The 24,523-nt window shown below is 62.5% G+C and overlaps 1 protein-coding gene across 1 annotated transcript; it reads left to right on the top strand.

The window, feature by feature from the left end:
* Nucleotides 1-19,112: 19,112 nt before the first annotated feature.
* Nucleotides 19,113-21,362, top strand: PVALEF (parvalbumin like EF-hand containing). The gene is made up of 4 exons (XM_027080401.1): nucleotides 19,113-19,218; nucleotides 19,401-19,536; nucleotides 19,876-19,991; nucleotides 21,054-21,362. The coding sequence occupies exons 1-4, from the start codon at nucleotides 19,113-19,115 to the stop codon at nucleotides 21,095-21,097; spliced, it is 402 nt and encodes a 133-aa protein (XP_026936202.1). The 3' UTR covers nucleotides 21,098-21,362.
* The last annotated feature ends 3,161 nt before the right edge of the window (nucleotides 21,363-24,523 follow it).

Below are 24,523 nucleotides of genomic sequence, written 5' to 3' on the forward strand. Positions count from 1 at the left end.
CTCTTGGCGGAGGAAGGGAAGCAGGTCACTGGACTTGTGTGGCGCCTCCCAGGCAGGACCCAGGCCCACCCCATCCTGGAGGACCCAGGCCCATGTCCTCACTCCTCCCCCAAATCTCTGAGGTCAAGTAGAGAAATGAAAGGACGCTGGTGACTGATATCAGAGCCCTGATTGCTCGGACACAGGGATCGCTTGGGCCCCGGCACACCCACCTCCCCGTGGGCCTCCCAGGATGAAAGCCACAGCTGCAGGATGCCCCCATCCCAAGAGCTGGCGCTGGGTGGGGCAGTCACGGACGGCTCTCAGTCCCAGCCCGCCACCCCACCAGGCTCACCCTGACCGCCTCAGAACGCAGCTCTGGGCAGGGGTGCAGCAACCCCACCTCCGCGGCCGCCCAGGCTCCACCCCGGCAGGTGAGAGGGGCCCGAGACACATCTCCATGGGGAGGCTGCGCCCCACTGCCCCCACCCCAGGACCTTCCAAACCTCTTTACCTGCAGTCTGGATGTCCTAATGTACAGAGACAGGTGTGGATGGCGCCTGCAGCGTGGAGTACAGACGGCGTTGGGGCCGCATGGGGCCGAGGACATCACTGGGGGAAAGGGGCCGGCAAGCAGGCATCCTGGACAGTCTTGCACCCCAAGGACTGAGGGGAGGGCTGGAAGGTGGAGGGCGCTGCCTCCGGGGGACGAAGCTCAAATGTCCGGCGGCTAAGTGGCTGCAGCCATTCTGCCGGCTTAAGTGTCAACCTGAAGTGACGGACCTAGACCCGGCAAAGTCCACGGACACACAAACAAGCAGCTGGGAGGCCCCCCACCAAGGCCCCCACGGACACACGGGTCACAGCAGCCGCCTACACAGGAGGGTTCTTTCCCCAACCCCGGACCGCAGACCCTTGGCAGGTGGCTGGACGGTCGGTGTGGTCGGAAGGGGGTGTCATCCCCCCTCCTGCCGTCCACAGGGGGGTCAGGAACTACACCATCACCCAGAGCCTAAGAGGGGAGCCCGAGGGCTCTCACTGCCCAGCGGCAGGGGAGAGCCGGGGGCCTGGGCCTCCCCCCGGAGAACCAGAGAGGGGACATACTCACACACACGTCCCCACGTCCTCACACAGGTGCACTCATGTTTACACGTGTGCTCACCCACTCCCACACACACACTCCCCCCACATCCTCACCCCCACTCAGACCCCTGCACACATGCTCACACTCACACACTCCCAGCACACACATCACACCCACCCACGTGCACGCACTCTCACACCTCTCACGCCAGGAGACGTGCTGGCAGTATGGGTTTGGACACCCAGCCCGGTCCCCCTCAGGCCAGGACCAGCGCTGGGCGTAAACACAGTCGCGTGTGTGCCCCGAGCTCAGCACCAATGAGCAACACCCCTCCTGCCAGCGTGTGACAGGCCAGCCTGGTCACCACCAGAGGCCCCTTGACTCTTTCCCAGGAGCCCCAGGACCCACCCCAAGGCTAGTCCTGGGGCAGGGTGGGCACGCAGGATGTCCTCAGCCCTGGCCCCCCAAGCCCTGGTGACCGAACAGCCCAAGGCACACAGCAGGAGTGGTTGGGCGGGGGGTGGCTGGGTGAGAACAGGGAAACACGGGCACTGCAGTCCCGTCTCTCCGCTCCCGGGGCCGCTCCCACTGACACCGTCTCCCCTACACAAACGGTCTCTCATTGGTCCCCAGCCTCCATCTGCCGGTCCCTCCACGGCTTGCACGTCCCTCGGCCCCCACTCCCTGCAGGGGCTTGAGGGTGACCCCCTCTGCCCACCCTGTTCATCTGAGGACCCTGCCCTGACACCTGCTGGGCACGGGGTCGCCCCGAGGGGTACTGAGCTGGATGAATGAGTCCCTCTCACAGGCATGGGCGGGGGAGCATCGGGGGAGCAGCTGTGCAGAGGCCAGAGGCAGCCAGGCTCAGATCCACCCAGGAGAAAACCTACAGATGCACGGCTAGACCCAGGAAGCACTGCAGCCAGTCAGTTTCAGACAGGACTTGCAGGGCCGCCCATCACAAGAAGGAAAAATAAAGCAGAATCCGATGCACTGGCTCCCACTCCAGCACCAGCTGCTGAGGGGTGGGAGGGCAGCCCAAGCCCAGAACTTCCTGCCATCCTGGCCTCCAAGTTTCTGCCTGGAACCCAGTGCGGGCAGAGAGTGGGGTGAGGTGGGCTGGGGCAGCAGGGGCAGGGCTCAGGTCAGGTGCGGCCTCAGCCAGGGGCAGGACTGTGCCCTGGCCCCGCCCTCCCTGAGCAGGCCCCGCCCTCCCTGAGCAGGCCCCAGCCAGGGGCTCCCTCCAGGGCTGAGTGGCCCAAGAGGGGCACGACCATCCCTCTGGGTCATTCATCCCCAGGGGCCAGAAACTACCTCTTGAGGACGCCTGCCTCATGCCAAAAGGATTCCAGGCGGCTTCCTGGGATTAACAAGCTGGCCTACACCCCTGGTTTGCTGGTAATGCTTAACAACCGGCTCTCTGGAAGAAAGAGACGGAGGAGGTTTCTGACGTGGAGGCTTTGCAGGCTCCTGGGGCGCAAATTCTCCCACCACAGCCCGTCTCAAGCCACCAACCTGATGCCACTGAGCACGGGGATCGGGAAAGACTCGCCCCAGCGGTGCCTGCATACCCTGCCCCAGACCAGTGAGACGGCTAAGGTGTGAAAGCATCAGCCCTGATGCACACCTCTGACCTCAGTTCCAGAACATATAAATACCACCCACAGCCGGGCAGGCCTGGCTCACACGGGGAATCCCAGAAGACGACTTCAAATGGCCAACAAGCCCCCAGAAAGGCACCCAGGGCGTCAGGCAGCAGAAAAGGCGAGCCACGCTGTGGCCCTGCAGGAGCAGGGCCTCAATGCTGAGTGCTGGGCAGGGGCCTGCGTGTGGTGGCCCAGCCCTCAGCATCCACGAAAGCTGCCCCCAGACCCAGGCCCACTCCCTATGTTCCAGTGATAGAAAACGGAGGGCCCATGGAGAGAGACACAGACACACCTGAGCTGCACGCCTGCAGGTAGGAAATGTCCAGACAGGCGATCTCCAGAGACAGGAAGCACATGAGGGGCTGCCGGTGGGTGTGCGGCTAGCACGAGGGGGACAAAAGTGTTCTGGAACAGTGGTGGCGGCTGCACACTTCTGTACATACAGTAAAAAGCACTGAAGTGTACACTTGAAATGGATGAATCATACGGTACGTGAATCATATCTCAATAAAGCTGTCAGAAAAAGAGGGAAGAGACGGCGTTGGGATGCCTGGAGCTGGGCAGAAGGCAGTATCTGTCGACGGCTGGGCAGAGAACCTGCCGTTTCGCTGTCAACAAGGAGTGACCTCGGGCATGAGGCCGAGCGCGCCCAGCCAGACTCCTTCCTATGAGCATCCTGTGCGGGTGACGTCCCCCAAAAGCGGGATTCCTTCTTCCCAGGGGGGTGCCCGGACAGCCAGGTGGGCCTCACAGCAAGTGGAGCCGAACCACCTGCCCAGGACTACAGGCAGCTCCACGCAGACAGCCACCAGCCCATTACACAGTCACCACACATCCCTCTACAAGTGACCACCTGCCATATCCCACCATGAGAGGCGACCGGGGACCCACCCCAGCCTCCAGATGCCGGCCAGCATCCTGCTGCCCCACCTCACACACCCTCTGTAGCAAGTGACCCCCAGGCTGCCCAGAACCACCCAGTGCCCTGGCCCTGCCCATTCCTGTCCTGCCACTTCCTCTGGCAGAGCCAGAGCAGGGGCTGGGGACCTCGCGGGTACGAGCCCCTGTCCGCTCATGCCCGGCCCCAGGGCTGGCAGTGGGAGAGCCCACACCCTCCCAGAAACCCCCACATACCTAGCTCTGGCGGCCGCTCCCGCGCGGCTCCAACTGCTAACTCCAGAGTCACCCTCAGCAGACCTTCCCTGACCCCAGGGCACCCTGGCCCCTGCCCCTCAGGCTGACACTGGCAGAGGAAGGCAGGGACCCGGCGGGGACGCTGCCTACTGCGACAGGCCAGACAGGCTGCCTGGGAGCTGGCTCTGGCCCGGCGTCCACTGCCCTCATTTCCTCTGCCGGCTTCCTCTGCCGGGGGAGGGGAGGCCACGGGCCGCCTGTCCTGCTGGTGCTGGCTCCTCTGCAAGACGCAGCTGGACGCCGAGAGCGAGGCCCCAAGGTGCCCAGATGAGGGCTACTGGCCTGGGCCACAGCTGCCTTCCTTTCACTGCGGTCCAGTGAACTCGCGTGTTCTGAGGCGCCTGCACACGTGTTACCTTGCTTTCCTCCTAAGACATGTCCAGGTGGGTAGGGCTGTCCCAGTTTACACAGAGGAGATGGAGGCTGGCATCAAGGCAGAGGCAGGCTCGGCCCCAGATGACGCCCCGTGGGGCTCAGAGCCGCCCTGCAGGAGTGTCCTGGGGCAGCTATCACAACGTGCCACAAACTGGGGCCTTAACGCACATGGAGTGTCTGACGTTCTAGAGGCCGGACGTCCTGCATGAGGGCCACACTCCCTCCAGAGGTTCCGGGGCACAGCCCTTCCTGCCTCTCCCAGCTGTTGGAGGCCCCAGGCCTTCCTTGGCTCGTGGCTGCATCAGCCCAGCTTTGCCTCCATTGTCATGTGGCATGGGACATCCTCCTCCCTCCTGAATCTCCCCCTGCTCTCTTGTAAGGACCCAGCCATGGAATTAAGCCACCTTAATCCAGGATGGCTTCATCTTAACTTATTACAGCTCCAAATGCCCTATTTACAAACAAGGTCCCATCCTGAGGATCCAGGTGGACATGAATTTGGGGGGATGCTATTCCACCCATGAGCCCTTGACCTGGGGAAGGTGCAGAACAGGGAGGAGGATGGAGAATGGGCGGACCTGCTCAAGGGCAGTGACTGCAGGTGGCCGGGTGACAGTGGGGCAGTCCTTCAGGGCCAGCCACCGAGAGGGACGGCTCCAGGCTCCTCAAGCCTCAGGCCACCGGGACCCGGTGACTCAGCCCATCAACTAAAATGAGAGCAGGGGTGAGGCTGAGGGCCAAGGGTGGGGCGGGGGTCTGGCTCCCCTCAGCCATGACCTTGACCACCCCCCGCAGGAGACCACAGCGCCCACGGCCCAGCCCAGGCTCGCACACAGGTGAAGGCATCTGTGAGCATGCGTGCATTCGTGTGTGTTCACGTGTGCGAGTGCCTGCGTGAGCCCGGGCACCGGCGCATGTAAAGCTACCCTGCGTGAGGGAGAAGCAGCCCCTTTGTGAGAAGAGCATAGGCTGGAGAATGTGCTAGAATGCAAAGAAACTGCCCGAGGGAGGACTGTGGCCTCCCTCCTGCCCTGAGCTGGCCCACACCCCCAGACTCAGCCCCAGAGCCACAGCTTCCACCCTGGGGCCAACCTTTCTCGGGGCGCGGGGAGGGAGTAACACTCCGGCCCTTGACGCCCCTCTCCCCCCAGCCTGAGTCGATCTGGGGAGGGCCTGATGGAGGGGACGGGGGGCGGGTTGTGTCAGGCAGCATCTGCCTTCAGCTAGGCCCCGTGGGCAGCAGCCAGCGAGCGGTGGGCCACCAAGTTCAAGAACCACTGCCAGCACGTGTCCGTCAGCCAGAGAGAGGGACCCCCAGGGCTGCAAAAGCCCGTTCCTGGGGGCCTCTCAGTCCTCAAGTCCCCAAGCGCACCTGTCCCCGTGCAGGATAGATCAGGCCCAGCCGGAATGCCCTCCCTGTGCCCTGTTCCCCAGCGACACCTTCTCCCTAAGGCCCGGGCATGCCCAGCCCTGAGCCGGCACCTCGCGTACATTAATGCTGGTGAGCCGGCTCCCAGGGGGGCCAGGCGCAGGACGAGGACGCGGGCAGGCAGCAGCATGTGACCGAGAGGCTGGGGGCTGCCTTGTCTTCCACGAGCTTCCCCAAACTCCAGGTCCCGCCAAATGGTCCACGGTGACCCCTGCCCCAGGGTCAGCCTTGAGTGGTGCTCCCTGGGGACTGACCCTCACCCAGCGCTCCAGTCACCCACATGTGACCCTCAGGAGGGGACACCACAGTAATGCCCACCTACAGATTAAGAAACATAGGCACAGAGAGGGCCATGGGATCAGGGAGGGGTTGGTCCACTACCTGCCCTACGGGGTCCTCAGAAGCTCCAGGCCCCCAGGCTCAGGACTGCAGAGCTCTGACTGAGGCCTACACCTGGCAGGCACCTGCTGAAGGCCTGGGCTGTACCCAGTCCACCCGGGGCCGGAGAGGGTAAGAAACAAGGGCAGCTCCCTGCCTCAGACATTCCAGCAGGAGAGGCAACCCCCCGCCCCGCCCCTTAGAAGCCACACCTTCCCCCCACCAGCCAGACCCAGGTGCTCCCGATTCCCACGTGGCACCCTCATCACCCCTCAGCTCTTGGCTTCCATACCCCACCACCTGGTCTCCCCAGAGTGAGGTTTCACCTATGTGGGGCTGAGTCTCAGAGAGGTTGAGTGACTGGCCCAAGGCCACACAGTGCTGAGGTCACAGGGCTGTGACTGCCCAGAAATCCCCCAGGGTCACCCACATCCTAAGGAAGAGCTGGACCCCAGAGGAGGCAGCCCTTCCGGATGCCCACCCGTGCCGGCCCATCGCCCCAGGAGCACATGCTGGGCCTGGCCCCCTCCAGTGGCCTGCCCTGCCCTTATCTGATAGGGCAGGAGAGCAGTTTAAATGAGGTCCCCCAGCCCCCAGGCGTCGCTCAAGCGTGTGCCTCAAACTCAGCCCCTGTCACTCTCTACGTAACCGCACCATTTTCACCACCTATGTGGAGAACTGCCACAGGACCCATGACAGACAAAGAGCTGGCAGTAGGCAGCAGACCTGGCCTGGTGACACTGTGAGGACCCTCGGCCTGGGCCAGGCCCCTCTGTCCATCCCTGAGTGTTGAGTGACCACAGAAACAAACTCCGAGACAGCCACAAACACGACTGTCCCCTGCCCTCCGAGTTTGGAGGACCCCGAGCAGGGTCCCCTCCTTAGACAGGAGCCAACTTCAAACCGAACCATCTCTCCCCGCTGTGAGGACGGGAGAGCCGCGCGCCACTGTGGCCTTGTCTCCACACCGCCCCCCCATAGGAGCAGCCTCTGCTCATTGAGAGTCAAGCTTTCACCAGGCGCTTAACCGCTAACTGAGCTTGGGGTAGGCACAGCTATCCCATTTTACAGGTGAGAAAACTGAGACTCTGGAAGGCAAGGGTGGGCGGGGGGGACTCCAGGGGGTGGGAGCTGGGCTCTGAACACTGGGCATTTAGCAGGAGGGCAGCGGACCCCACCCCACCCCCTCCCTAATGCCCACGTGGGGGCCAGCACAGAGCCCTGCACCCCAGCCAGCAACCCATTTCCACCATCTAGGGTGGCCCCTCCCACAGTGGGGCACAGTTCTCCCCTTCACTCCACCTGCAAACAGAAGATCTCCCCTTGCCTCCTGACAACTTTTTTCCCTCATGAGTCCTTAAACTGACACATTATAATTACATTGATCACAGCTGTTTACAGGGCCACTTGCAAGAGGAGCCAAGCTCAGCTGTCTCTCTAAGATGGGGGAAGGGCCTCGTGCTGGGACACACACACAGGGCAAGTCTGGGCCCCACAAAGAGTGCAAGAGGCAGGGCGTGGGGGAGGGCGTCGCCAACCCTGGGTCAGTCCTGGCACACGCCCCGCCACACTGCTAACGGTTCCAAGGCTGGACCCTCACTCCCCAGCAGCCGCACTGCATGGAGCGCTGGCTCGGAGCCAGCAGGACACGTGTCCCTAAAGGTTGTCTGGGCCTGGGACTGCTGAGCAGGGCCACCTCCAGCCCCTGCCCTCAGAGCCCAGCCAGGGCTGTCGCTGGCAGATTCTGGGCCATCCACTGGTGACTCCACGTTCTCCAAGCTCCAGGAGTCGCCTTGGGAAGTCATTTCTGAGCCAGTGACACCCACACCCTAAGCCCAGCAGAGGAACCTGCTGTCAGGTCCCCTCCCCCAAGAGCAAATGCCTTCAGATGGGGCCGAATCCAGGGGACCCTGTGCATCACTGCACGAACTGGACCCTACTCCAGGGAGGGAGACCCAGGAGAGGCCGTCACGTGCTCACCCGGCTTTGTTTTGGCTGGATTAGCCTGTGCCAGAGCCCCAGTGACATGTGGGTAGGACTCTGGGCCCTTCGGCCAAGGCTCCAGGGCAGGGGTTTATCTCCCACTCGGGCCAAGGAGGGGGGTGCTGAGGCCAGCAAAGACAGAGGGAAGAAAGCCTACACCTCCTGGTGACAGATGCGGGCCTCCAGCTGCCCCTGGTCCCTCTGCCCACCACGGCCGCCCACAGCTGCCAGGAGGTCAGGCAGCCATGGGTAAACAGGCTGCCAGGGCCGCCAGCCTGGCCCCACGCCCCCTGCAGCCAGCTTGACAGCGCCACCTGGGCCTCTCCCTGCCCGGAGGGCCTGGGCATCCACTGAGGCCCATCTCTTCCGAGCCTCTGCTCAGTGGGTTCTGTCCTGTGGGTTGACCACTGCTCCCACCTCCCCATGTGGGCGACTGGGTGGCCTGGCAGGGCTCCCCAGAACCAGCTCCCAGCCTGGGGAGATGCCTCCCATGCTAAGACCGTAAATCCACGAGGGGCCATGGTCACCTGGGCCTGGGGGGCGACATTCCCACACCTCCCGGGGGCTCTTAGTCCTGGCCACCTCCTCCCCTGGACACCTGGGGCCAACACGGGCCGTCCTGCCCGTTACCTGAGACGGAAGCTTCCACAGAGACAGGGCAGTGCCCCACTGCCCACCCCCGCTGCTGGAGGCCGCAGCCGTGCAGTGCCAGCCCCAAGGCCTGCCCGCCTCCGGGCTTCCAGGGGGTCCTGCGGGGAAAGCCGCTCCTTCTGCGGCTCCACTCAGAGTGGGGAAAGGGTTAACTTCCATGCAAAATAGGAAACCGGGGGCTCTGGAAGCATCATGTCCGCAGTTGGGCAGGTTAGGGGCAGCCGCAGCGGGCAGAGGGCCGGCAAGGGGCGCGGCCAGGGGACTCACCGGGGTCGAAGTGAGAGCTGAAGGCGAAGCTGGGGTTGAAGAAGGACGACGACATGGCCAGGGCCAGCAGCGCGTCTTGGCATCCCCCGGCGGGCGCTGCGCTCAGGACGCCCGCGGCCCGCGCCGCGCCATCACCCGGCCGCCGCAGGTGCGAGCGCGCCTTGGCCGCCGCGCCCGCCCAGCGCCCACAGCCGCAGCCGCGGGCCCGGCGGGGTGCGGGTGCGGGTGCCGGTGCGTGTGCAGGCGGCGGCGACAGACGAGGCGCCTCCCCCGGCCGGCCGCGGCGCCGCGGGGCTCCCGGGCTGGTGCAGTCCGAAAACACCGGCGGGAGCGCGCGCGCAGGGGGGGCTCTCTACACGGCTGGGGGGGCACGGAGACGCGCGGTGGGGTACCCGAAGGCTGGGGGCGTACGGAGACGTGGGGGGGCACGAAGGCACGAGGGGACACAGGGACGCAGGATGGGAGATCCGGAGACGCGGGGGTGGCACGGAGAATGGGGGGGCGCTGGGAGGCGGAAGGTGCGGGGGGAAGGGGGCGGGGAGGGGGATACTGAGGCGCCGGTGGGAGCTCAAGAGACGTAGGATGGGAGACCCGAAGGCTCCGGGGCACGGAGGGTGGGGGAGGGGTGCTCGGAGGCGAAAAGTGCGGGGGGGGGGGGGGGGGGGGGGACGGAGACTCAGGGAGGGGGCACCGGGAGGCGCGGGGGGGGGCAGGGGGGGGGGGGGAGGAGCGGGAAGGCGGGGGCGCGGCGGCGCGCGGGGGGGTGGGCACGGTGGCACGCAGGAGCAATACGAAAGCGCGCGCTGGGTGGCCCGGAGGCGCGGGCCCCGGCACGCGGGGGTCGGGGCCCCGCACGCGGCCTGCACACGCCGGTTTCGGAGGCAGCTTGGGTCCGGCCCCGCGCCCTCTGGGCAGCGCCCGCGCCGGCGGGGTGGGGGGGCTATTTTTGCCCAAACCGCCCGCGCCTGTGCCACGCTGCGACAACCGTGGAGAAGGAGCGGCCGCCCCCGCCCGGGAGGGAACAGCGCCGGGCGTTTAGGGCGGACGCGGCGGCGCCGGGCACCGAGGGACCGTCCCTCCCCGCCGGCTGCGCGCCCTGCCGCGCCATCTTGCGTGGATGAGGCGGCTTCAGGAGGGCAGGCGGGCTGATGCGCGCAGGGGGCTGGGAACCGTCCCCTCCCCACCCCCTGGGATAGGAGAGAGAGTTACTATGTAGCTAGGATTTGAGTTTTATGTAACTTGGGTCACTCACTCTACGTCCATCCATTCATTCTCCGGCCAGATGAGCAAAGCTGCTTGGCTGACCCAGCTGGAAGGCAGGGGGTTTGTGCGGGCAGGAGGGGCTCCTAAGGCTTTGGGGAAGAGCAAGGATCAATGGAACAGGGGTGGCCAGGGACAGAGAAAGGATGGTGAGGGCCAGCCCTCAGGAGAGGATGCCAGGACACATCCTTCTTAACCTAAGATGGCCCGTCGTGTAGACAGTTCCCCCATGGGCAAAGGAAGGGGCCTCCTCTCCTTTCAGACCTTCGGGGTCCCCTGCTGTGGGTGGCCCTGACAACCTCAGGCTTGTGGAGGAGCATGGGGCATCCAGAACCTTCTTACTGGCCCTGATGTTGTGGCCACTACTCTAAACAGCTTTGCCCCAAAGGCCTTGTTGGCGAGGAAGGAGCCACAGGGGAGTGGCCAGCAGAGGGCCTGGCCTGGGAGAGGGGCTCAGATCCCAGGGGCCTGGAGGGGCAGCAGCCACAGGCGCAAGGAGGGCTGAGGGCTGTGATCCAGGAGTGCACAGTGTGAGGGGGCTGGATCCACAGTGGGGGGTCTCCCCTCCCCACCTAGGAGGAAAGCCCAACACTGCCCACCCCCATACCATGGGCCCTGCCTCTGCCCACCAGGAAGATGCCCCAGACACCTGGACCTCGACACAACCGGGGGACTCCCTAGGGACAAGCAGGGAAATGACCAGTGGCCCTAAGTTGTCCCTGTCCAGATTCTCAGCGCCACCATGGCCAGCCTCAGTGACCAGGATCAGAAGATCCTCTGTGAAGACCTCCGTGACATGGGTTGACCAGTGAACACACACACAGTGCACACACATGCAGTGCACACACTGGCATACAGAAGGCCAGATCTCGGCGGCGTTAGGGTTGCAGATATCCTCCAGGGTCCAGGTGGGGCAGGAGAAGTCCACCCAGGGCTGCAGGTCCAGCACTGTTACTCCATTTGACCCGAGTGACACCTTCCCCCCGTGCACTGGGGTCCTCTGAGATTCACTGGACCCAGGAGCCCTGCTGCTCCCCTGCCGTGGTGACCGTTGAAGCAGAGGTGCCCTGAGTTCCTCCACCATTGATCTGTTCCTCTGGCCAGTGATTCCTGTGTGTGGCCGGCCACCAGCACTCACTGGCTACCACAGTGGGGGGCAGGAAGCCTGGCACTGGAACTTAGTGGGGAGGGCTTATCTGCACTCTTCCTGGGGTTGGGACAGAACTGCTGTCTTGGACTCAGGGTCCCCTGAGTTCAAGACCTCCAGGCCAGCCACGAGCCCAACCCTCAGCTGGCATGACAAGGCCAAACAGGACAGAGCGCTAGGCCCTGGGAAGGGTGGAGCTGAGAGGCCTGGGGCATGGGGCTCTCTCCTCGGCCTCAGGACCCAAGGACCCGTCCCCAACACACACACACACACAGACACACACAGACACACACACACACACGCACACACACACACACAGAGACACACACACACACACACACACACACACACCCCTACCTCTGTGAGAAAAGACAGAGAAGGTAGAAACCTGAGCCCCAGGGGCAAAGCTCCCATACGTGAACCTGGCTTGTCCAGTGCTGGGGTCACGGTGTGCAGGGGTGAGGGCTCACAGGGGTAGACCTGCCAATCGGGGGTGACCAGTGGCCAGCCTGCCCCAGGACTCCTACAGAACTGGCCTCTGCCAATCCCGGAGTGGTACGAGATCCCTGCCGATGTGCCCCCCGCCCCACCACCTGGAGGGAGGCAAGATGCCCCAGAGCCCTACATAGCCGGGTCAGGGGCCAGGCCTGACAGCGGTGAGGGCTGGGGTGCCCCACGTGGAGCGACCACTGCCTCAGGCATGCCTCCACCTTCAAAGGCCAGGCTGGTGGGGATGCCTCGTCTCTGCTTCTCTTCCACGGGCATGAGAGCACCCTGGGCCTGTGGCGACCGAAGCCTCGGGCAGGAGCCTCAGGAAAGACAATATGGAGTCAAGGACAAGCCAGGGGTAGTAGGGGGGGAGCACCTTCCCTAGAAGGAGCCGACCCCCAGGGAGTCTGGGCCTAGAGGATTTCCAAGAGGGCCCAAGGCCCTGGGACAGAGGGGAGAGGCCTCCCAGGTCAGGAGCAACATGGGGGCCAGACCAGGGCTCAGGTGAGGCGAGGGAGGCACCACAGGGCACCAAAAACTCAGTAAGGACATCCATCGACAGATGAATGGACACACAAAATGCGGTGGATCCGTACAGGGGAACATTACCATCAGTAAAAAGGAACAAAGCGCTGACGCGCGCTGCAGCACGGATGAACCTTGGAAACGTGCTCGGTGGAGAAAGCAAAAGGACAAACACCACAGGATTCCACTCGTGGGAAAGACCCAGGCCGTTCAAATGCACAGAGACAAAGTAGATGGATGCTTGTCAGAGGCCCAGAGAAGGGGAAATGGGGGTACGGGGCCTCTTTTGGGGGTGATGAAAATGGTCTGGAATTTTATAGAGGTGATGGTTGCACGACCCTGTGAATATACTTAAAAACAATGACATGTACACCCTGAAATGGTCAACTTTACAGCATATGAATTATATCTCGATGAAGCTGTCAAAAACAAACTTGGTCTTCAAGGTAACTAATATTTTAATGCAATATCTTAAAGAATCAAAATTAATGAGAAAAATCCGTTATGAGCAACATATCGCAATTCTGAATCAAGGCAGGGGCAGAAACAGTGGTGAGCCATCTGGAGCCTGAGGCCAGAGACGCTCTGGACGGCTCACCTGTCAGCCTGGTGCCCCTTAAAGTCACGGCCCTGGTAGGCACCTGGTCAGCCTGGTGGACACAGCTGCCTCTGTGTCCCTCCAGGAACCTCCAGGCCCCAGGCCTACATCCTACCTGGGTCCTCACCCGAGGCTCAGGAAGGGGTCAGAGGGGGCGGTGGGCCGGGGGTCGGGCAGACAGCGGTAGGAGAGAGGGCTGGAAGCAGGGGGGCATGAGAGGGTCCCGGGAAGGGGCTGTTGAGTGTCCTGGGGCGGCCATAACAAATGACCACACACTGGGGGCTTCAAACGACAGAAATAGATTCTCTCACAGTCTGGAGGCTGGAAGTCTAAAACTGACGTGTCAGCAGGACCGGGCTCCCTCCAAAGGTCTAAGGGAGGACCCTCCCTGCCTCTTCCAGCTCCTGGCGGCCCCAGGTGTTCCTTGGCCCATGGCCATATCATTGCAACCTCTGCCTCTGTCCCTCCGTCGCCACATGGCCTTTCCCTCTTCTCTGTGTCCCTCTTCTTATAAGGAACCAGTCACTGGATTAGGGCCCATCATAATCTAGTGTGACCTCGTCTTAAGGGTCACATCGGCAAAGACCCTATTTCCAAACAAGCTCCCATTCAAGGTACTGGGATTAGGACATGGACATATCTTTTGTGGTAAAGGACACAGGGGCAGGACCATGGGGATGGCCAGCACCTCTTGAATCCTTCCTGTAATAACCCGCATCAGCATTTCTGCACGAAAGGCTGCCCCGGATTCAGCCCACAAACCCACACGCTGGGCACCAAAGTGCAGGGCCCCAGGGACACCCCTGCCTGCCGGGATCTCACCCCCCAGCGGGCTCCCCCAGCCCACCCCTTTCTGCTGCACGGGGATGTGGTCCCGGCCTGGGATGGAGGCAGGGAAACAGATGTCCCTTGTTGTAATCACGCTTCCCCACCCCCACTTCTGTGTGCACAGGAGGGGTGCCAAGGGGAAATGCTGTCCCCCACCCGAACTTGCCCGCAGATAGGCCCCAACCTCAGGCGAACCTCTCCCCCACAAGCCCACCCACCACAGCTGTGCTCTGCAAAGTGGGGGTGAGAGGGGTTCCAGCATTTGCCAAAGAGACCACAGAGCAGGTGCACCTGCCAAGGGTGCCCGGCCTCCCCAGGAACGGGAAGATGCTGCCTGGTGTTCTGAGCCAGCCTGGGGGAGACGCCACGCTCTGAGGAGGCTGTGGCTTGAAAGAGCTTTGTCCTCATATAAAAACGGCTCCCTGGAAAAGAAGAGCTAATTCCTCTTAGGTGTCTAGTACTCACGTCATGGGGCAGGGCTGGGCTGCGGGTCTCTGCAGGGGTTTCCAGTCTGCAGCAGGAGGGCCGAGAGCCCACCAGCCCCCCTCCCGCGAAGTTTTTCCAGGCAGGCCGGGGCGGGGGGCAGTGCCAGCCCCTTGAGGTCCCGAGAGACCAGAGTGTCCCAGGGGGACAGAGCCTGCCGTGCCTGGGCACAGGGGAAAACGGTATCCCCAGAGCTGTGAGCTGGTCCCCGTGGCCCCCTCCAGGCCAGCTCAGCCCAGAGGGGGGCTGGTAAGCTAGGGCCAGGGCTTCAGGAGAGGAGGGGCGGCCCAACTCTGAACCGAAATGAAACGGGAGGGACTGCCCAGGGGACTGGCCATCTGTCAGCTCCGGGCAGGTGCTGGTCCAGGAGCCCGCCCACCCGCTCCCCAGCCCTCGCTTCATGGCCTGGGCAGGGGTGGGCACGGATAGGGCCTTCTGGAAGGTGCCGGCGGAGGGGGTGCTCAGATAACATAAGCCATTTTAATGTGTACAACTCCGTAGCGTTTAGTGCATTCACGATATTGTGCAGCCGTCAGCTCTATCTAGTTCCAGAACATTCTCATGACTTCAAAATAAACCCTGTACCCGTTAAACAGTAACTCCCCATTCCCCCAGCCCCACGGCAAACACCAATCTGCTTTCTGTCTCTATGGATTTGCTTCTCCTGGACATTTGATACCAACGGCATCACAGAATATGTGGCCTTTTGTGACTGCCTTTTTTCACTCATTGTGGGGCTGTCAGGGCTCATTCGTGTTGGAGAGCGTCGGTGCCTTGCTCCTTTCATGCGGATAACATTCAACTCTATGGACAGACGTGTTGAGAGATGTCCCTGCTGCCTGCTGGGGACCAGAGTGCAGTGCAGGTGTGGGTGTGCAGGGGGCGCGGGGCACCCAGCCTCGGCTGGAAATCTGTAGGGTAACCCTTTTGAAGAGGAACGTGGCAGGACCATGGAAACTTCCATCATTCATCCTGGTCCTCCCACTCTGGTCTCCCACAGTGTCTCTGATGACAAAAGCACTGGGACCTGGGACTTCCCTGGTGGTCCAGTGGTTAAGACCCTGCACTCCCACTGCAGGGGGCGCGGGTTTGATCCCTGGTCGGGGAACTAAGATTTCACATACCGCGTGGCATGGCCAAAAAGAAAGAAAGAAAGGAAAGCACTGGGACCTGCTCCGGGTCCAGCAGCAGGTGGTCAGTCAAGGAACTTACTAGAACATCCTCAGCCTGCTGGCCTAACACACAGCTGTCTTACGTCATGGCAGAGTGTGGCGACACATGATAAACTTTTGAGCAGAGAAAGCAGATCTCAGAGCTATAGGAGCGCCACGTAAAACGACGGGGGCAGAAACCCCCGCAGGGGACAGCTGGTGATGGAGGGCTGGAAAGAGGCTGCACAGACGTCTGCACCGGCAGGGGCACCACTCTGTAAAATACTGAGGCCGAGAAAGTGAATGGACAGTGAGCCGTTCCCCTCCCGGTGGGCCATGGCCGGGGGGGCTCTTGGCGATGTGTCCCTCTCTGGTCCCCCGTCCTCACCCTGGTGACTGCCCTGTGAGGGCCCTTCCCAGGGAGAGAGACCAGCCCCGCCCAGGGTCACACAGCCCTGCTCCCTGTGCCTGCAGGAGTCATCCTGCCTGACGGAGACCTCCCTCTCCTCCCCTCGCCTTGACAGCCAGCCCTGGCATGGCTCCCAGCCCACCACAGTGACCCAGGGACAAAGGACAGCTGCCCAGCCTGACTTCTCGTCAGAGGAGGCCCAGTCGTCCAGTCTTCTGCTGCCATCTCGGACACGCTGGCAGCCTGTACCCCCTGGGCCATCTCCTGGACCGCCGCCCCCTCTCACCCCCACGAGGCCAGCAGGCAGGGTGGGACCTCTTGCGACAGATAGCAAGTCTACTCACTCGGCAATGTCATCACTCTCCCTACCCCCACCCCAGGCTCGGGGAGGCCAGGCGCTGCTAATGGTCAGTCTGCCCAGCCTGGTGTGGACGTGCCAAGTGCCAACGAGCCCCTGGGGGCGGCCAGTGCCAGGCTGGAGTACCCAGGAGAGGCGGTAGGACAGCTGCAGCCCCAAGATGTAAACAGGCCGAGCGGCTGCAGGTATAAAGGCTGGAGCCCCCACAGCCTCTCAGCAGCCCCAGCCTGACCCGCCTTCCCAGAGCCCTCGAAGAAAGCCAGGCGAAGGTGAGCCCTGCCCGGGGAGCGGTGGTGTGGGCACCCAGCCGGGCCAGAGCTGCCCAAGCTGCATGGCAGGGGCTTGGGCCTCGTCTTTCGCTGGACAAGGGGAGGCCCTGGGTGCTGAGGGACCCCCAGGGAGGTCTAGGAGAGGAAGAAAAAGAAGAGGAAGGAGAGGGGCAGCCCCAAGGTAACTGAGTCTGCAGGGGTGGGCACGTGTGCACGCACGTGCCTAGGCAGGCCTCTGAGAGCATGGCTGCAAGCTGGGGTCACTAGGGGGAGGCTGAGACCACCTCACAGGGCTCCCAGTGCTGAGTGGGAGAAGGGCCTGACAGAACAGAGGCTCCAAGGCCCCCAGACCCACCAACTCTGGCAGGCATGCTGAGCCAGCTCTGGGCCCACGTGCCCAGCCCCGTCCCAGTGGGGCCCCAAGGCCTCCATCACCGCTTCCCACCCTCTCCAGCCATGAGGCCTTTTTCTCACTGAGCATCTTAAGTTGGTGATTCAGTCTCAGGTGCTAGACGCAGACCACAGCCCCCAGGAGGGCCACATGGGCGGTCCAGAGTGGTCTGGGGACAGGGGAGGGCCCTGCCAGCCTTGGAAGGGGCACAGAGAACGCAGCAATACTGGGCATACGTGGGGGTCTGCGGGGGGGCGGAGCCAGGCCTTAAAGCTATGACCAGCTTTGGCTATGGAAGGCAGTGAGGGGGGAGGAGAGGGAGGAAGGCCTTTTCAGGGGGAAGGGCGAAGAGGGCAGGGCCCTTCCAGGCGCTGGGGGCACCCCAGGAGGTGCCAGGCAGCCCCCTCCCCACCCCCCTCCCCGCTTCCTGCCCTGACTAGGTTGGCCAAGTGAGACTCCATCCCAGGCCCTGGACCAGATGCTATAAATACACCAACCACGGCCTGAGGCCCAGGCCCTGCCTCTCCTGCTGTCTCCAGCTCTGATCTCAGGCTCCCCTGCCTTCATGGGGGGTGGGGGTGGGGGGATGCCCCAGAGAGCAACTGGGTGGGAGCAGGGTGGTAAACAGCCCAGCACAGGGCGCCCACAGCGCTCTGCAGTCAGGATGTCAACCCCAGGCTTGGCCAGACCTGGCCTGGAATTTGGCCCTGTCCCTCTTCCATAAAGAGGGTGACATTGGCCCTGGGCAAGGCCCCGAGTGGCAGGCAGGGAATCCCTTCCCTCCAGAATGGACCCCATGATTCCAGGTTATAGAGGGGAATCACGGTCTCACCATGGGATGCAGGGTAGTGGGGTCTGTTCTGGGCCTCCAAGGCCTGGGCCTGCCCTTGATCCCAGCTGACCACCCCCACCCCACCTCCCAGACTGGCTGCAGGGACTTGCCATTATGGGTGACACGCACCACAGGATCCAACACCCTTTCCCCACCATCTCCTTCCCTCGTGGCTCCTTGCATGACCCTGTGAAGGGGCAGGGCAGGGCGGGCAGGGGTCTCTCCGTTTCACAGATGAGAAGCCTGAGGTCCAGTGCAGCTGGGAGGCACGCCCGGGTCAGGAAGCAGGACACAGCCCTGGGCAGGATCCAGCCCTCCCTGCCCCTCCGCTGCAGCTTGAGTTGCAACCTTTGACCCGTGGCTTCTCCACTGGGAGGAAGGAGCCGCCTCCGGCCACTGCCCGGCTGGCTTATGCCCCGCAGGTCACCGAGCTGCCTCCCCTGGCGGCGGGAGTAGGTTCCAGAAGGCTCACCACCCCGTGAACTTCAGAAAAGGCCAACGAGCCTCTGAAATAGCTGCTCTGCCACAAGCCCCAGAACCCAACCCGCCCTGGGGACAGCAACCCGAGAGCTCCGCAGGTCACAAGGCACTGGGTGGGGGCACGGGACAGCCCGGTCCCTGTGCCCAGACCCCACCTGCCCAGCTGGAATCCTGGCCTGCCTCAGTGGCTCCTGCCTGAACCCCCAAGAAGGGGGGACACTGCCGCGGGCACCTCCTCAGGGCAGATGCACAGCGGGCCGCCCTCCTGAGCGCCTGGGAAGGGGGTGGGGCCATCCTGCTGGAGCGGGTCTGGACCTTGCTCAGTCCAGGGCCGGCTCAAGGCTGGCCTGCGCGCAGCATGCCTCCCAGCTGGCGGCTAGTGCCCAGCCAGGATGACCAAGGCCCGCCGGTCTGGGGTGCGGGAGAGAGAGACTAAGGCCCTGGGCCCTGAGTCCCGGCAGGAGGAGGTGGTGCTTCAGGTAACCAGGAAGGCTTCCCAGAGGGGGTGGCTTTGAGGTGAGCCTGGAAGGACAGGGGATATTACCCAGCAGCATTGAGGGGTCAGACAACGCCTCCTCCACCTCTTCCGAGCAGAGTGAAGGACCTCGTGTCTATCACTTATCATCTCAAAGTCTCGGTCTCTTCTGTGAAGTGGGGTAACACCTCAAGGTGGCCAGCTGTCTTCCTCAGGGCCTGGCCACGAAGGCCTCTGCAAGGCCAGGGCCCCAGGGTGCTGAGAAAGCTGGCCCTTCCAGCCGCCCTCTGCAGCCAGAGGCCCACCTGGGTCTGGGTGCCTGGGGTCCCCAGTCTAGGGCCAGGAGCTGGCACCAGGCAGGGTCCAGGCAGAGCACCCTTTCCTGCCCAGCACACCCGCCGAGCCGGCTCCCTGTCCCCTGCAGGGCCAGGATGGACGAGGACTTCTCCTCCCAGATGAAGAAGATGGCCTTGGCCATGGGCACATCCCTGTCAGACAAGGACATAGACCTGCTGCCCACCGACATGAGGCACCATGGTACAGCCCGCCCCCGCCCGCCCTGGGCCAGCCCCACTGTGGACGCAGGAGCCCCCCCGGGCTGGGGGAGGGCACAGGACCCGGCAGCCCCCACCGCAGGGCAGGAGTCCCCCTCTGGGCTCAGGCCCTGGCAGTCCAGCCCCAAGGCGGATGGCCCTAGTGACACGCCCAGTCATCCCCAGGCTCCTTCAACTACATCAAGTTCTTCGAGTACATGCAGAAGTTCCCGGCCTCGGGGCAGCAGGAGAGTGTCATCCGCAAGGCCTTCCAGACCCTGGACAAGGACAAGAGCGGCTTCATCGAGTGGAATGAGATCAAGTAACAGCCAATGGCCAGGGACAGGATGTCCTGAGCCCTGGGCCCCCTCCCTGGTGGTGGCTGGGGATGAGGGGGTACTGAGCTCTGGGCCCCCTCCCCGACCTACAGCTACCACGCTCACCCCAGAAGACCTGGTACCCCCACTGGGCTCCAGCAGGCCTTGTGGGAGATGGGGCCAGGCTAGAAACAGGGGCACAGCACTGGGCCTAGGCCCAGAGACCCCTCTCCAGCTGGGCCTCAGTTTCCCCAGCTGTAAAGAGGGGAGCAGGTACCTTGTATACCATTGGGCACCAGCCAGATGCCCCCTCAGCCCTGACCCAAGCCCACCCCCGGCCCCAGGTACATCCTGCACATCATCCCCAGCAGCGGGCCCACCACCCCACTGACGGACGAGGAGGCTGAGGCCGTGATCCAGGCAGCCGACACGGATGGGGACGGGAGGATTGACTTTGAAGGTGGGGCAGCAGAGATGAGAGGGGCAGGGATACCTCTCAGGACCTTCCTGCCCCCCACTGCCCGTCACTTGCACTCAGTTTGCTCCATGTCTAGAGCCTGTCTCTGTGCAGGGCTGACCAGGCTCCCCACTGCCAGGCAGGGACCCCATCCCCCAAAGCTTACAGCCACCTGTGGTGGTCACCATCGTCCCCGTTCACAGATGGAGAGGCTGAGTCTCCGGGATGCTGAGGGGGTTGGGCAGGGGAGAGGCGGCCCAAGCCGGCTTTGGGGAAGGTCAAGGGGGCAGATTAGATGGGGGTTTCCGAGATGGGGAGGAAGGTTTGAGGCAGAGACCAGGGCCTGAGGAGCTGCAGAGGTGGACGCAGGTGGAAGGAGGTCAGGTGGGCCAACAGCTGTGTGTGAGTTGAGCGGGCGGGAGGGGGGTGCCCAGGAGGAAAGGCATTTGTGGGGCAGGCCTTCCCTGAGTCTCCCCATGGCTGCCCTGGGGTCTGCATCATCCTGCTGCCCACCCACCCAGATGCTGACCCGGAGCCTGGAGGATGGCCCTGGGAACAGGCAAGCACAGGCTCAGAGCCCCAGACAGACTGGGGACCTGTCCTCACCCCCCAGGCCTCCACTTGCTGCCCGCAAATACCAGCAAACCTTGACTTGTGGGGTGGTCACAAGACTTAAAAGAGGGGCAGCCAGGCCAAGGGGTCTGTTTAGGATGCAGCCCCCCAGCCTCTCTGTGCCTCAGTTTCCCCACTGAAGGCATGATGACCACAGGAGCACCAGCTCAGAGACTCTGAGGGGAACTGCTGAGGGTTGATCGTAAGACCCAGGGTGGGTGAGCTCCCCACCGCCAAGCTGGCCGGGCACAGGGCACACGACAACGGTGTGGGGCACTCGGGCAGCCAAGTTCCGGTCCTTCCTGCTCCCCACCCAGGACTCAGGAGGGCAGGATGCAGGGCGCCCTGGACCGCGAGTTGCCCCGTCATAAAGGAGGCTTCCCGCTGGGCCTGCAGGGCTTGGTGGGGCACGAGCCAGGGGGTTATTTACTAGAAATCTGTCTCCTGTTCTAGAATTTTCTGAATTGATCAAAAAGGAGAACATTGCAAAGAAGTAGCACCACGTCCAGCCCCGGCCGGCTGAGCATCCCCCGAGGGGCACCGTGGGTTTCGCGAGTGCCCCATGGAGGCCATGGGAGCGGACGCAGCTTGAGCCAGGAAAATGGAAGAAAAACAGCATTAAATGAACCGCAGCCCATGTGTCTGTTGGGTGTTGCAGCGTCAGCTGGGGCAGGGGCAGGGTCATGGGTCTCTGGGCGACAGGTGGCGGGCAGGGTGGCATGGGGGGTGCAGGAGGGAAAATGGAAGACCGGGTGGTGGGTGTGTCCAGCCTCCTCTGCCCCTTCTTGTTCCTGCCTCACTGGGGGCACCCTCAGAGGGCAGTCCCCCCTCCAGCCCCGGCACCTCCTGGATCTGCCCTCCCAGCGTGGTGCTCTCTGGGCCCAGACCCCCCCACCCCCCCACCCCCCCACCCCCCACACACACCCAGCCCCGGCCTCCACTGGGCTCTGCGCAGGCTGCTCACCAGGCTGGGTCTTAGGCCGCTTGGAGTCCACAGCGCAGGGACAGCTTCAGCCCCAGGGTGCCTCTGAGCGGTCCTGGCACCAACCCTGCACCCTGCACTCCGGGCTAGACGTGTCCAGGGCTCAGATCTCTGCCGATATCTCCTCGCCTTCTCCTCCCGGTCTTTGAGAACCCTCCCTCTTTTTTTTTTTTTTTTTTTTCGGTACATGGGCCTCTCACTGTTGTGGCCTCTCCCGTTGCGGAGCACAGGCTCCGGACGCGCAGGCTCAGCGGCCATGGCTCACTGGCCCAGCCGCTCCGCGGCACATGGGATCTTCCCGGACTGGGGCACGAACCCGTGTCCCCTGCGTCGGCAGGCGGACTCTCAACCACTGCACCACCAGGGAAGCCCCCACCTCCCTCTCTTTGAGGCCTCCTCCCCTTCTCCCCAAGCTCATCCTCCTGTAGGAGTCCTCCCCCACCCCGCCCGCCTGCTCCAGCCTCTGTGCCAGCCACACTCGCCCACCCGGTGGGCTCCCTTCTTGTGCTTTAAGCACCTCTCTCCTGTACTCCAGACTCCTGTGCCCATTCTGGCTGCCTGACACCCCGTTTCATGTGATGGAGGCGTCTCAAGCTTAACGTGCCCAAGGCTGAGCTCCCGTCTTCCTCCCACAGCCCCACCCTCAGTCTTCCCATCTGTTAGCTGCGTCGTTCCTCTGCTGCTCAGGCCGGGAGCTCTGTGGTCACCATGCAGAGGGTGTGGATGTGCTTCCCACTCCATCCTGGGGACGGGTAGCCAGGAGAGCACTAGGCCCCCATCTCAGCCCCCTGCATCCACGTGTGTGTGATGGGTTCCCTCCTCCAGCTGCCACGGGACTCCAGACTCTCTAGGATGGAGGGGCCAAAGGTGGCTGGATCACCCCAGGGTGAAGGCACTGCTCTCAGGAGCCCCCAGGCTGGGCTATTGCAGGAGCAGCAGCCTGCGAGCCAAGCTCACACACCATCCTCGGCTCCTCTCCCTTTCACACCCACCTGCAAGGTAATCCCACTAGCTCCGCCCTCAAAATGCATCCAGAGCCCCATTCCCCCACCATCTGGGCCACCACCAGCTCTTGCCCAGATGACCACCTTGGCCCCCAGACTGGCCTCCCTGCCTCTACCTTCCAACAGTGGGTTCTCAATATAACGGCCAGAGACGTCCTTTTAAAATACAAGTCAGACCCGTGGCTTCACTCAGAACTTTCCAGAGGCTCCCCTCTCGTGCAGAAGAGCCAAGTCCTTGGGATACCCACATGCTCCCTGACTTTAGACCCTCCCACCCTCACTGCAGCCACACTGGCCACCCCACTGCTCCCCAGCCAGGAACCACCCTGCCCCAGGGCCTTTGCATGTTCCTGGGCCTGCTATGCTCTTCCCTAGACATCTGTCTGTGTGACTAACTCCCTCATCTCCTATGTTTTCCTCAAATGTTACATCCCAAAGAGGTCAACCCTTCCGCCCTGTTTCACATTCCTCTCTACCTTGCCCAGCATTCCGCATTCTCCTTAATCTATTCTCTCCATAGCACTAGCATCCCCTAATATACCATATGAGTTGCTTATTTATTGTCTATTATGAGCAAGCAAAGCATCAAGGACATGGGTTCTGAGATCCCGGAGAGGAAAACCCAAGAAGTGAGCCTGACGTTGGCACAGGGTCCCTGCCAGGGTTTGCAACTGGTGGAGACGCTGAGTGGCTGAGGAGGGCGTCCGGCAGTCTCCTGGGTGTTCAGTACCTGCCAGGGAGGAGGGTCTTTGCTTGTGGGTCCTATGGGGCTAGGAGTGAGGAGGGAGGACAGGAGTATGAAGCCAGTCCTCACAGAGACTGGAGCCCAGCCTCAGCCAGCCCAGTCCTGTCCTAACTGCCACCAGAGCAAAAGTAATCCCTCTGGACCAGGGTCCAAATTCAGCTCAATGCAGGCCACACCTGACTGTGCCCATTCGTCTGCATATTGTCTGTGGCTGGTAGAGAAAAAGAGAAAGCTGGTGTGGCTGCTACTATCAGATGGGGGACACTTCAAGGCCAGAAGCTCTGCTAGGCAAACAGGGACAGTCTGTAAAGATAAACAGTCAACTCACCAGGAAGACACACAGCTCTCAATTTGTATGCACCTACTAACATAGTCTCAGAGCATAAAGCAAAAATGGGCCAACTAAAATGAAAAAGAGACGATGCACAATCACAGTTGGAGATTCTAGCATTCTTCTCTTGGGAACTGATAGAGCAAGTAAGAAAGAAATCATCAAGGATATAGAAGACTTAAAAAAACACAATGGATTAACCAGAGGAGCTAGAAGGCCAAGGAGACCTTTCTTGGGAGGCTGGGGCCTAACAGATACCCTCACCCCTGCGTACGGTGCCACCCAGCCCACTATCCCTACCCCAGGGAACAGGAATGGCGTCTCAGCCCCCCTTCTTTGGGGCACACCTGTGCAGGTGGAACAGTCCAGCGGGGCAGGCCTCCCACCCCACCCCCAGCATTGTAGCCTCTCAGGGACACGTTTCCACCAGCTGGGACGTGTGAGATGCCACCACAAGGCCCATGGGCAGTTCATGGGCACGACGGAGACCCAGGATGACACAAAGCTCCAAACCAGTTAATGTCAGGAGCAAATTATCTGTGACAACAAAAACTTGAATAAAATTAAAGCAAAGAGCTCAGATAATAGCAGAAATGAAGGAGTATAAGGGATGCAGAGACTGGTACAGAAGGACACCCAACCTGTCCTTGTGAACAGATGAATGAATGGATGAATGGATGGGTGGATGGATGGGTGGATGGATGGATGGATGGATGGGTGGGTGGATGGGTGGATGGATGGATGGGTGGATGGATGGGTGGATGGATGGGTGGATGGGTGGATGGATGGGTGGATGGGTGGATGGATGGGTGGATGGGTGGATGGATGGATGGATGGGTGGGTGGATGGATGGATGGTGGG

This window comes from Aethalodelphis obliquidens, unplaced genomic scaffold (genome assembly GCF_003676395.1).
Source record: "Aethalodelphis obliquidens isolate GAN/ISIS:26980383/991018 unplaced genomic scaffold, ASM367639v1 scaffold44, whole genome shotgun sequence".
Lineage (NCBI taxonomy): Eukaryota > Metazoa > Chordata > Mammalia > Artiodactyla > Delphinidae > Aethalodelphis > Aethalodelphis obliquidens.

Excerpts from the sequence above, each read along its gene's own strand:
- PVALEF (XM_027080401.1), top strand. The coding sequence starts at position 19,113 with ATGGACGAGGACTTCTCCTCCCAGATGAAGAAGATGGCCTTGGCCATG. Across the intron at positions 19,219-19,400 it reads CACCGACATGAGGCACCATG|GCTCCTTCAACTACATCAAG; the intron begins GTACAGCCCGCC and ends AGTCATCCCCAG. Across the intron at positions 19,992-21,053 it reads CGGGAGGATTGACTTTGAAG|AATTTTCTGAATTGATCAAA; the intron begins GTGGGGCAGCAG and ends CTCCTGTTCTAG.